Source organism: Plasmodium reichenowi, chromosome 11, assembly GCF_001601855.1.
Source record: "Plasmodium reichenowi strain SY57 chromosome 11, whole genome shotgun sequence".
NCBI lineage: Eukaryota > Apicomplexa > Aconoidasida > Haemosporida > Plasmodiidae > Plasmodium > Plasmodium reichenowi.
The window spans coordinates 722,752-736,333 of record NC_033656.1 but is presented as its reverse complement, the minus strand read 5'-3'; the positions used below and the strand labels follow the sequence as shown (position 1 = coordinate 736,333).

At 18.0% G+C, this 13,582-nt stretch overlaps 2 protein-coding genes across 2 annotated transcripts, besides 1 other annotated feature; one reads left to right on the top strand and one right to left on the bottom strand.

Moving 5' to 3' along the window:
* Positions 1-1,473: part of a sequence feature (centromere) that runs on past the window's edge.
* Positions 1,474-4,113: 2,640 nt separating this feature from the next.
* Positions 4,114-10,179, top strand: PRSY57_1120200 (peptidase, M16 family; the record flags this gene model as incomplete). The annotated part of the gene is made up of 1 exon (XM_012908166.2): positions 4,114-10,179. The coding sequence occupies one exon, from the start codon at positions 4,114-4,116 to the stop codon at positions 10,177-10,179; it is 6,066 nt and encodes a 2,021-aa protein (XP_012763620.2).
* A 735-nt stretch (positions 10,180-10,914) lies between these two features.
* PRSY57_1120100 (protein GCN20) lies at positions 10,915-13,365 on the bottom strand (the record flags this gene model as incomplete). The annotated part of the gene is made up of 1 exon (XM_012908165.2): positions 10,915-13,365. One exon carries the CDS (start codon positions 13,363-13,365, stop codon positions 10,915-10,917), a length of 2,451 nt encoding a protein of 816 aa, XP_012763619.2.
* Between the last annotated feature and the right edge of the window lie 217 nt (positions 13,366-13,582).

Below are 13,582 nucleotides of genomic sequence, written 5' to 3'. Positions count from 1 at the left end.
AATTAATTATTTAATATAAATATATATATACTTTATTTAATTAGTTAATAAATTAACTTAAATTGATTATTTAATAATAAATAAATATATATTTTATTATTTAATAATATTAAATTATAATTTTAAAATTAAATTACAAAATATATTTATATATATATTATTTTTATAATACACATAATAATTAATTAAATTGTTCTTTATATTAATAAATATAATTATTTAATAATATATTTAATTAAAAATAATTAATTAAATAAATTAATAAGAATATAATAGTAATATATATTATTATTTATATTTTAATTATAATATAATAATTAAATAATTATATTTTCTTATAAATAAAATATATTATAATAATAAATATTATATAAATTAAATTAATATTTAATTTAATAAAATAATTATAAATTAATTTAATATTTTATTTTAAATAATATATTATTTAATAATAATTAATTTTAATTAAATTTATTATATTTATATTTAAATAATTAATTAAAAAATAATTATATATTTATTAATAATTAAATATAAATAAATTAAAAATATTATTTTTTTTATTTTATATATTTATTAATATAAATAAAATATATATTATATATATTTTTTTAAATAAATAAATTAATTATTAAATATATTTATTTTATTTAATTAATAATGTTTTATGTTTGTATATTTATAATTTAAATTTACATAATTAATATAATTATATATATATATATATTATTATTTAGACTATAAATTAATTAATTATTAATTTAAATAATAATATAATATTTAAATAATTGAAATTAATTAATATATATATATTATTTAATTAAATTAATTTATTGTGTATTTATTTTTATATAATAAAATATATAAATAAAATAAATATTTATTTATTGTTGATATAATAAATAATATATATTAATTAATTTAATTAAAAATATATATATATATATATATATTTATTATTATATAATTAATTACAAATAAAATAATTAAATATTTATTTTATTATATATATAATAAATAATATATATTAATTAATTAAATTAAATATATAAATATATATATTTTTATATATAATTTATTATTATAAATAATATGATTAATTAATTAAATTAAAAGTATATATATTCTTTTTTATATATTATTTCTTATAAATAATATATATTAATTAATTAAATTAAATATATATATAATATTTATTTTTATATAATTTATTATTATTATTATAATTAATAAATAATATATATTTTATTTTATTTAATTAAATTAAATATATATATAATATATAATTTTATATATTTTATTATTATTATTATAATTAATAAATAATATATATTTTATTTTATTTAATTAAATTAAATATATATATAATATATAATTTTATATAATTTATTATTATTATAAATAATAAATAATATATATTAATTAATTTAAAAAATATATATATATTTTTTTTTATAATAATTAAAATATTATTTGTATAATATTTAATACTAAATATTTATTTACTTTAAATAAATATTATAAGAATTATTATCATTTAATTTAATTAATAAATATAATGCTTAATATTTTATGTTTTACTTATTGATATGATTTATTATTTATCTTCCTCGTACATCTATATTGTAGTTAATTAATATTATTATAATATTTTGAAAATAATTAAAAGGAAGAAAAAAATATATCAGGTTTTACACATCTCTTTTGTGTTTTATATAAACATTTACATTCTTTTTCTTATATATTATATTTAGTATTTTTTTTCATGATTATTAATAAAAAAATATTGTTAAATTTCTTTTTTTTTGTTTACCTTTTTTAAGTTAAATTTTAAACGATAATATGTTATATGCAATTTTTAATTTAAAAAAATATATATTTCTTTTGGAATGTTTATCATTCCATTCTTTATATAATTAACTTTATTACTACCTCAAATTAAGATTTATACAATATTTATTTTATATTTTAAGAATTTTTTTTTGTCTTATATAAAAGCAATATCATTATTTACATTTTTAATCCAACGTATTTTAATTCGTTATAGAATGTATCTGTTCGTATATAACATATTTTTTAAAGAAGATATATAACAAAAAAGAGTTTTTATTTCGTGAATTCCATAATAATGACTTTATAAAGTGAAAAAATGTCTAAAATTTCCATATATATTGAGAATTGTTATATATAATGTCATATATTTTTAACCTTTATATAATAATTCAAATATAATTAATCACCAAATTATAATCATAAAATGAAATATTGAATGTAATTTTAATATGTTACAGTGATTGGAATGTCGTTTTTTAACATTAAGAAATTTCCGAATATGGAATTTCTTTCATATATTTTTATATGCAATAAGTTTTTGAAACTAAATACATATTCTACATAATTTTATTTCCTTTTAAAACACAAACATCATTTCAAACGTTTATGTTTTATATAAAAAATCTTAATAAAATATTGTTAAATATAATTATATAAAAATGTATCTATCCATTTTATTTTAAATGTGTTTATCAAAAATAATAATAATGTTCAAAAAAAGTATAATTACTTTGAATTGACTTATGAAAAATAAGAAATAATTATACATATATATTGAATGGATTATAATACTTTTATTTTTTTTTTTTCTTCACACCATACATTATCATATTTTTAGAAACAAAATGAAAAAAAGTAATCCTTTTTGTTAATTTTTTCTTTATATTTCAGTTATATTTAATATAGAAATATTATCGAATGGTGGATGTAATTACTTTAATATTTTATAAACATTAATTTACACTTAATTCAAATATTTAAGTGTAAAAAGAAAATATTTTCTTTAATTATGTATCCTAATTTATCTCGAACGATATTTAGATGTACAAAGAAAATTATAATTAAAAATTGTCTTATGGATATTATTATGTTTATTATAATAAAAATATAATTTGGAAAATTATTGAGCTTGAAAAAAATTCTTTATAATTTTTTCTATTCCTTATTTAATTCATATAAAATAATAAACAAATTATTTATTTCATGTAAAAACTGGTTGTATTGATATAGGAAAACATAAAATTTTGTTTATTATTGGAATTGTTATTACTTAATTATCCATTCCAGTTATATTCATATAAATTCCTGAACGAAATTATAAAAAAATACAAAAAGTGGTAAATTATTAAAATCATTAAAATATAAATAATGGCATATTTTATTTCTTGTATTTCAAAAATTAATAATAAAATGTGTAAATAAATTATAATTGAAAACCTTCATATAAGAAAAGGAAAAATTTTCTTGTCCTTTATAGAAAATGTCTACATAAAAATAATTGCTAAATTTATAAATAAATGTTTCATATAATTAGGGAAAATAACCTAATAAAATTTTTGTATATTTAATATTTACATGAACAGTTCATAAAAAATATATTATTAAATACTACCGCTAATTGTTTGTGTGCATATTTTGATGTTAAAAGAAAATATACAAAACAAATATATATATATATATATATATAATGTTATATATATACATATATATATTTATTTATGCTTTTTTTTCTTCTTTTTATAAATAAATGTTTAACAAAATTTTTTTTATTTATTATGATTAAAATATTTTTTCCTTATATATTTTAAAAAAAAAACAGCTATTTATTGTCTATAAAAATATAAACAGTATGAACAAAAAAAAAAAAAAAGTAATAAAATATATGAACGTTCAGTTTTTTTTTTTTTTTTCTATACTTTTATTATTAAAAAAAAAAATATCAATAGACATTTTTTTTTTATTTTCATTTTATGTTGTTTTCTATAAATTTTGACGTTTCATTTTTAAGAGATATATATTATGTTCATCTTTGTATAAAACCCTTTTAAAATATTTTGAATAAAAAGTAAAATATATTTTTGTAAATTTATTTATAATTACAAACTATTTCATTATATTATTAAATTATATTTATCGAAATATAATTATATATATGTATAAAAATTATTTTTGTTTATTGTGTAAATTTCCATACGAATTGATATAGAATATTTATAGAGTTATAAGGATTTAAAAAAAAAGGGGCAAATTTTTTGTTATTTTGTATTACATATAAATATAATGAAACATACAAAAATAACCAAATATTTGACAATTAATTTTTTTATCCTACTAACTTTAGTTTTTCAAAAATATTCAAGTTGTCAAAATTCGTTGAATTATAGTAAAAATAACTATGGATTAAATGACCAAGAGCTCCGAGCAATGCTATTTGGTCTTAATTATGATCCATCTAAAAGGAATAAAAATAATAAAGTAAATAGAGATGTTATAAAAAATGAATCATCATTATTATTACGTAATCTTATCAATGAAGAAACTCTAAGTGAAAAAAATGACAAAGCTGTAAATGATATGAAAAATATGAATAATAGCACAGAGGAAAAAATAAATAGTATATCAAAAGGAAATAATAATATACATAATATAAATGAAAATCAAAATGCAAATGTTGAATTAAAAACTGATAATATACTAGATAATACATCAGAACAAGAAGATATAAACGAAAAAAATAATGACAATGGTGATATGGTTCATAAAAATATTTATAATAATATACTTAGTGATCCTTATGATATTAATAGCACCAATGCATACATTAATAAAAGTGACATAAGTAATTTAAATTATTCTTCAAATGATGTTATAAATAATGATAAAGTCAATAAATCTTATGAAGAAAAAAATTTTGTTAATAATACAGAGTTAAATAAATTAATAGAATCCGACCATTCAAATAAAAACGATATTAATAAAAAAACAGAAAAAAATGAAACCTTTAATTCATCATCTACCTCAGATGAAAAAAAGCAAACAGATATAAAAGGACAAAATAAAAATGATTTAAATAATGAACATATTTTTAATAACAATGATATTAATAATAATGTACAATATAAAAATAAAGTAAATATCATATCTGTAGACAAAAATAATACAGATAGAGATAATAACAATTTATATAAAACAAATAACGGTGATTTAAAATATAATAATGATTTAATTAAGGAAGGGAAAAATAAAAGAAATAATAAATTAAATAATTATAAATTTAATATGAATAAAGTAATTGATAATAAAAACTTTAATGATAATAAGTATACAGAAATATATAATAAGGAATCAGAACCAGAAAAACAAAATAATAGGAACAATAACTTAGGAATACCAACATTGATAAAGAAAGAGGTGCATATTAAAAATCACAATAAATTTTCATCTAATGGAAGAAAGATCTTAGAAAACAAAGACATTGATAAAATGTCTGATACATCAAAAAAAAATGATAGAAATTTTAGATCAAATGATATTAAAAATTTTAAGAATAATGATACAAAAAATAATGCAACATTATCAGAGGATAATAAAAACAGACATAACATTACAACGAATAAAAACAATGAAAAAAAAGAATACAATATGAAGAAATCAAATGAAAATGAATATGCTTTTAATACAGAAAAAACAAATGTAAATAATGAGGCATTGAAAGAAGAAAGAAATAACTACAAATATTTGAATAATCAAACAGATGTAAATATCAATAATTTACAAGAAAGAGATATAAATTTATACAACAAAAATGAATCAGATAAAAAATTGGAGCAATCGTTTAGGGAAGAAGACATTAAAAATGCATATTTACCTGAAAATAAAAATTTTCAAAAGACATTAACAAATAACGAAAAAGATGAAGATAATAAAATACCTCATTTTGATCCTTCTAATAATGAATTAGATAAAAAAGGAAATTACAATAAATATGAAATCGGAAAAATAAAAAAAAATAACGAAGAAAATAAGCAGAATGTTACAGTAGAAGAAAATATAAACCCTGAAAAAATAAGGAAAGATCATGAACAAAATATTCAATATTCCAAAAATGGACCAATAACAGATATTCAAAATTCTACAAATGCTGTATTAAAAAAAATAAAACCAACAGAATTTGAAAACTATACAAAGGAAGAATTACAAAATGTTTCATCTTCAGAAGTAAGAGATGATAATTTAAATGAAATAAACAGAAAGGGTGAAACAAATATGTTTTCAGAAAAATCGACTTTAAAAAAAGGGGAAAATGATTGGAATGAATATGAATATTTTAAATTGAAAAGTAATGAATTAAAAGTTTTAGGAATAATAAATAAATATTCACCAAAAGGAGGTTTTTCTATTTCTGTTAATTGTGGAGGATATGATGATTTTCGTGAAATTCCAGGAATTTCTAATCTATTAAGACATGCTATTTTTTACAAATCTGAAAAAAGAATTACAACATTATTAAGTGAATTAGGAAAATATTCATCAGAAAATAATAGTCGCATAGGTGAATCTTTTACAACCTATTATGCTATTGGTAAATCTGAAAATATTTATAATATACTAACATTATTTTCACAAAACTTATTTTATCCATTGTTTGATGAAGACTTTATAGAAAATGAAGTAAGAGAAATAAATAATAAATATATTTCTATGGAAAATAATTCTTTAAATTGTTTAAAAATTATTAGTCAATTTATAACAGATTTAAAGTATTCAAAATTTTTTTTTCATGGAAATTATATTACGTTGTGTAATAATGTATTAAAAAATGGTCTAAACATAAAAAAACTCTTGTATAATTTCCACAAAAAATGTTATCAACCTAAAAATATGGCACTTACTATATTATTAGGGAAAAAAGGAAATTCTTATGATCATTATAACATGAATGATATAGAAAAATTTGTTATAGACATATTTGAAAAAATTAAAAATTACGATTATGTGAACGAAAATAATAATAAAAGACAAAAAGAAAAACATATTGTAAACTTCAAAGATGACACATTCAATATTGAAAAAAAAAGTAATATGGATAGCAGATTGGTCCATAATGTTACACAAAATAATTCTAAGGATAAGGAAGAAAAAATAAAATTTATTGAACATATAAATGAATTTAATAATTATGTACTTGATTTAAACCAAAAGGGTCGATATATTGAAGTTTTAAAAAAAGAGGGATGGAGGGATCAGATTTATCTATATTGGAGCTCTAAAATTAGTATTGATTTATATAAGAAAATTGAAGAATATGGATCTATAACCTTTATACATGATATACTTTTAGATTTAAGAAAAAATGGTTTATATGATAAAATATGTGTAGAAAATCAATATGCATATGATTTAAAAATAATAAGTTCGTGTAATAAATATTATGTAAATTATGGAATATTAATGAATTTGACAAAGAAAGGGAAAAAGGACTTACGTCATTTAATGCACATAATCAATGTATTTATTAAAGAAATTAGTAAATTATTTGATCATGATAGTTTAAATAAGGGTATAAATAAATATATTCTTGACTATTATAGAGAAAAGGCATTAATAACTGATGTTAATTATAATAATGATAATAAATATATTGAACTTAATGATTTAATAAATTACTCTAATATATTATTAGATCATTCTGATGATTCTTCTTTAATTTTAAGTATTAACAATTTGATTGAAGATAAGAATAAGAATGATTTTAGAAATCACATTAAAATAACAAGTTTATTGGGTTCTCTAATGAAAAATGAAAATACAAATATAATAAATGTAGTGGACACATTTAGCATAAGAAATCAAAATAAGATTCCTTATAGCAATGTAACATATGTTATAGGAGAAAATCCATATATGGTTAATGAAGGTAATATAGTAAACGACATAAATCTGATACTTCCCGAAATAAAAATATGTCCCTTTAATAGTTTGGTTAATAATAAAATTTTGTTTAATGAAAAATCGTTTTTCTGTGTTCCATATAATAGTAGTGAGAATTTTGAATATTCGGAAAGTGAGGAAAAGTTTATATCTGAGGAAAATAAGCAAATATTCAAGTCAAATATCTTGTATAATATACCTTGTTTAATTAAATCTTCTTATGGTTATAATATTTATTTCAAAAGGGGTCTAACACATATATCCAAGGTAAAAACTGATTTCATTTTTTATTTTCCCTCTGAAAAATTTACATTTTATGAATCTGTTTTTACCCGTATACATATTATTATTTTGCAAAAGAAAATAGAGCGTTTTCTTTCTGATTACACTACTTGTTCAGTGAATGCGAATATTATGCATGATGCAATATCATATACATTAAGCATAGAATCAAATGGTTATTTTTTTGAAGAGTTTTTTAACAAGATACAGGAATTGTTATCATTAAAAGAAATTCCTTCTCGTGATGAATATAATGAAGCTTATGATGAACTAAATATAATTATACAAACAGATACAACCTCTGGAGTAGATAAGTCTTTAAAAATTATGTATTCGTTATTTAACAAATATACTCCAACTAATAAAGAAATGTATGACATTTTGAATGCATATTTTTTTTATCCATCATATAATGCTTATAGAACATATGTAAATGAATATTTTCTTAGAAATTATGTTGTCATTTTTATATATGGAAATATTATCATATCAGATTTAAAAGGTGAAGAAAATATTACCAAAAATAATAATAACATTTTTGATAATAAGAAAAGTATGAACTATAATGAAGGTGATGCAACTGATAAAAATAATAACAGCAATAATAACAATGTTGAAAGTGCTAATAATAGCACCAATTATTATATATATAATGAAAATAATTCTTCCAATAGAGATACAAATAAGTACACTGATAATGATTATAATAATAATAATAATAATAAGGATGGTGATAAATATTTAATAAATGAAAAAATTTATGAAGGGGAAGAAAATAAAAAGAATCCTACTACTTATTTAAAGAAACAGGAACAGTTTTTGGAAAAACAAGAAAATAATAATAAGGAAGAAGAAAATAAATCAAAATCACTTCAAATATCTTATAATGGATCAGGAATTGAATATTTAGTAAAATTATGCGAATCCTTTATAAGCAAAGTAACAAATAAGGTTATAAAAAAAAGTGAATCTACATATTATACAAAGAAATTAATTAATGATGAAGATATTGAAATAGATATGCATGACCCTGGACAAGATTTAAGTAATTCAATAACAGTATCATATATAATAGATTCAGAAACTTTGTTGAATAATGTTTTAATAAACATTATAGTTGATTTAATTTCATCTGATTTTATTAAATTTGTTAAAATAAAATATAATGATGGTTATGTTGTTGAGGTAAGAACTTTTTTTACATATAATGGATTAAGTGGATTGCTTTTTATAATTCAGAGTTTTGATAAAGATGTAGAACAACTTGAATCAGATATATGTACATTTGTTAAATATATTACATTTCAATTATTAAATATTGATATATCAGATTTGAAGAAGCAGTTGCAAAATATGAAAGAACATTATATAATGAATAATACTATATTCACATTTAATCAAGAATATTCATCTATATTAGATGAATTAATTACAGGACATGAATGTTTTGACAAAAAATATAAAATTGTACAAATATTTGATGAATTAATTAATTGTCCTAACATTATTCTAAATAAGATAAATTATATTTTAAGGAAATCAAAAAAAAATATATTTAAAGAATATAAAAAAACAAACATAGTTAATATACAAAGTAGTAATAAAGATGGAACAAAAGGTCATGATTATTTACACGTAAATGAAAAGTGCAATTATTCATATAGGAAAAATATGAAAATGTCTAATATACAATTTTCGGATAATTCAGAATTATTTATTAAAAAAAAAAGAAAAAAGAAATATAAATATATTCCAAGTAATGGAACAACACAATCAAATAATATATATAAAAAGGAACACCTATTTAATTTCTCAAATTTTGTTGAAATTAAAGAAAAGGGATTTTTTAAATATATTATTAGCTACTTTAGGAAAAATAATAGGAAATATTTGAATGATGATAATTATTTAGATTTTGAAAGCTGCGACGAAGAAATGTCGAAAGACAACTTTCAAATATTTTACAACTTCACAAATGATATAAATAAAATTAGAGAATATTTTCGTGGGAAGTTTACTAATGATAAGGAGGTAAAAGAAAATTGTTCAATCAATTATGAAGAAATTAGAAAATATTGTTATGATCATAATATCAATAAAGATAACATGATAAGAACAAAAATAGAGATATGAACGATATTAATATATATATATATACAACATAATGTAATATTAAAATTTAAAGCTTTTTGTATTTTCTGTTCTCTCTTTCTATATACTTATATAATTAATATATTCATATATTTCTTAAAATTTACCAAAATCTTTACTATTATCTCAAAAAAAAAAAAGTTCATTATTGTAGATTTATTATTATCATTATTATATATTAAAGGAAACAAAAAAAATTAACAAAGGAAAGATATACACACGTATGAATGATAATATATTCAGCAGAACACAAAAAAAAAAAAAAAAAAAAAATTATATATTCTATATATTCTATATATTCCATTTTATTTTAAAATTTTAAGTTGTTACATATTTTTATCAGTTATACATAATACATATTTAAATATGATTAATTACTTATACGTATAAATCTGTTTGTATTTTTTTTTTCTTTTCTGTAAAAATTTTCGTCAATTTTTAATCTACACCATATTAATATTAACAGTTATAAATTATTATCATTTAAATAATTTATATTTATACATTTTTAATATAAAAAAAAAAAATAAAAAAAGTAATAATAAAATAAAATAAAAATATTTGTCAAAATTATTAATGAAAGAAAAGTTTTAAATATTTATATAGATAAACAAAAATACATTGTAACGAAAAAAAAAAAAAAATAAAAAAAAAATAATAAAATAAATAAAAATTAAATAAAAAAAAATGTTTGATAATAAGATATATATTTCAAAATTATATTTTATTGTTAAGTAATAATTGTGTATATTTATCAAATTCATAATCTATTTTGACAAGTTCTTTAGTTATATTATTTATGTGATAAATTTCATCTGCTACATGTTTTATTAAATAGGTATCGTGACTGATAATAATAAGTCCTCCTTTGTACATATTCAAAGCTACAATTAATGCTTGCACTGATTCAATATCAAGATGATTTGACGGTTCGTCTAAAATTAGAACATTTGGATTTTTGTAAGCTAAAATAGCTAGTGCTAGTTTACTTTTTTGACCTCCCGACAAAACATAAATAGGTTCGTATAAAATATTTGTTGGTATATTAAATTTATTAAAATATTTTATAGCTTCTTCTTCTTTTATATTTTTATTGGAATAGGTATATTGCAATTGTTGAATTGAATTATAAATAGGGTTCAAACAATCAACATGATACTGTGAATAATATCCTATATTTGCTTTATTACTAACATGTAATTCTCCTTCATAAACTGTTATTAAATTTAAAATAATTTTAATTAATGTTGTTTTTCCACTACCATTAACACCACAAATTGCTATTCGAGAGTCCATATCTACTTCAAAAGAAGCATTTTTGAATAGGTATTCATGCTTAAATTTGTATTTATCTTCGTATGTTTTTGAAACAGGCTGTCCATTATTATCTAGTTCATTTTCATCTTCGTACGTTTCTTCATTCGTTTCATTTTCGTGGTCTCCTATTAAAATATTTTTGTTTCTTCTTACACGAAGATTTGTAAACATTTTATTTTTAAAGGAAACATTTTTTAATTTGATAAGTACATTCGACATATAAAAAGGTTCTAAAAAGGAAAAGCTGAATGGAGTATCTTCTTTCTCTAAATTGACAACAGGTAATTTATTTAAGAGTTTGATTCTACTTTGAACTAAGGCTGCTCTTTTTGAATTATATCTGAATCTATCTATAAATTTTTGAACATGTTTTTTTTTTAATTCGAGAGAATCATGTTCCCTTTGTTGTTGTAATAAATGTTCAATTCTGGTTTTTTCAAATTGATCATAATTTCCTGAATAATAGGTTAATTGATGATTATGGAAATGAATAATATCTGTACACACTTCGTTTAGAAAATCTCTATCATGTGAAACAATAATACAAGTTTTATTTAATTTTTTTATATAATCAATTAAGAATTGTATAGTGTAAATATCTAAATGGTTCGTTGGTTCGTCTAATAATATGATATCATTATTACTAAATAAGATACGGCTTAAGCATAATCTCATTTTCATACCCCCACTTAAAGAGTTTACTTTTTTTTTTTGTAAATTTGAATCAAAACCTAATCCACATAAAATTTTGCTTGCTTCTTTTTCAGCTTCTAAATAGGAAATGCTGTTTAACTTTTCATATATGTCTAATATTTTTTGTTCTATACTTTCAACAGTTTCGATAGGTTCCATATTTTCAACATTTTTATTATTTTTATTATGTTTATTATTTTTTGTTGTATCATTTTTTTGTGTATTTTTTTCTTCCGCTTCATTGCTTAATATTTCTTCGTTTGGGTCTAATTTAATTTTTCGTGCTTCCAGTTGTTCAAGTTCTAACAACAGATCATTTCTTAATTTATCAACCATTAATACAGATTCTAAAACGGTCACATTTTCAAGACATAATTCCTGTTCAATGCACGCTATGCTAATATCTTTTTTTATTTCTTCAATTTCGTATCTTGCTAATTTGGCTAGAAGGGTACTTTTTCCGATACCATTTTTCCCTATAAGTCCATATTTATTCATAACATTTATTTTTAAGGTAGTATCACTTAATAAGCTTCTTTGTCCGATACTTATATTGAAATTATCAATTCTTATATCATACAATTTATCCATTTTTGTTTTATTTTTACCTACATCACTACAGTGTAATAAATTATGTACCCTTACTGGTTGTGGGATTTTAGGTTTATTTTTAACCCATTCTTTAAATAAGTTTAGTTGTTTCTGTTTTTGTTTTTCTTTTTCTTTCGATATTTTTAAGCTTTCACTTATTGGGACACTAGTATTATAATTTATTTGTTTTTCATATACACCTAAAAAGGGATCACTATAATTTGACATATCTTTATCTTTCCAATATTCTTTAAAATTAAAGACTTCTTCTAGTTTCTCAAGATTTTTGTTATTTTGTATACTTAAAACATGTTGATTAGGGATATTATTTGGATTACTTCCATTTTGTATATTATCATTTTTAAAATGTTTATTAAAAATATTTACAATTTTACTTCTCTTTATTTTATTATCAGCATAAGAACAAATCAAATCATAAAAATAATCTACACCATTTTTTTCTATTTCATATTTCTCATCAATTATTCTTTCTTTTAAATAATTTTGAATTTCTTCATCACCTATTTTGACCAGTTCAAACAAAATTTTAAAAAGTTCTTCCATCATATATTTTTTCTTTTTCTCTTTATTAACATAATAATTATAAAGAATATAAAATAAAACAAAACAAAACAAAACAGTATAAACAAAAAAAAAAAAAAAAAAAAAAAAAAAAAAAAAAAAAAAAAAAAAAAAAAAAAAAAAAATAAAAAATTTTATTATAATAAATAAATTTATTATTATAAAAAAAAAAAAAAAAAAAAAAAATAATAAAATTATTTTA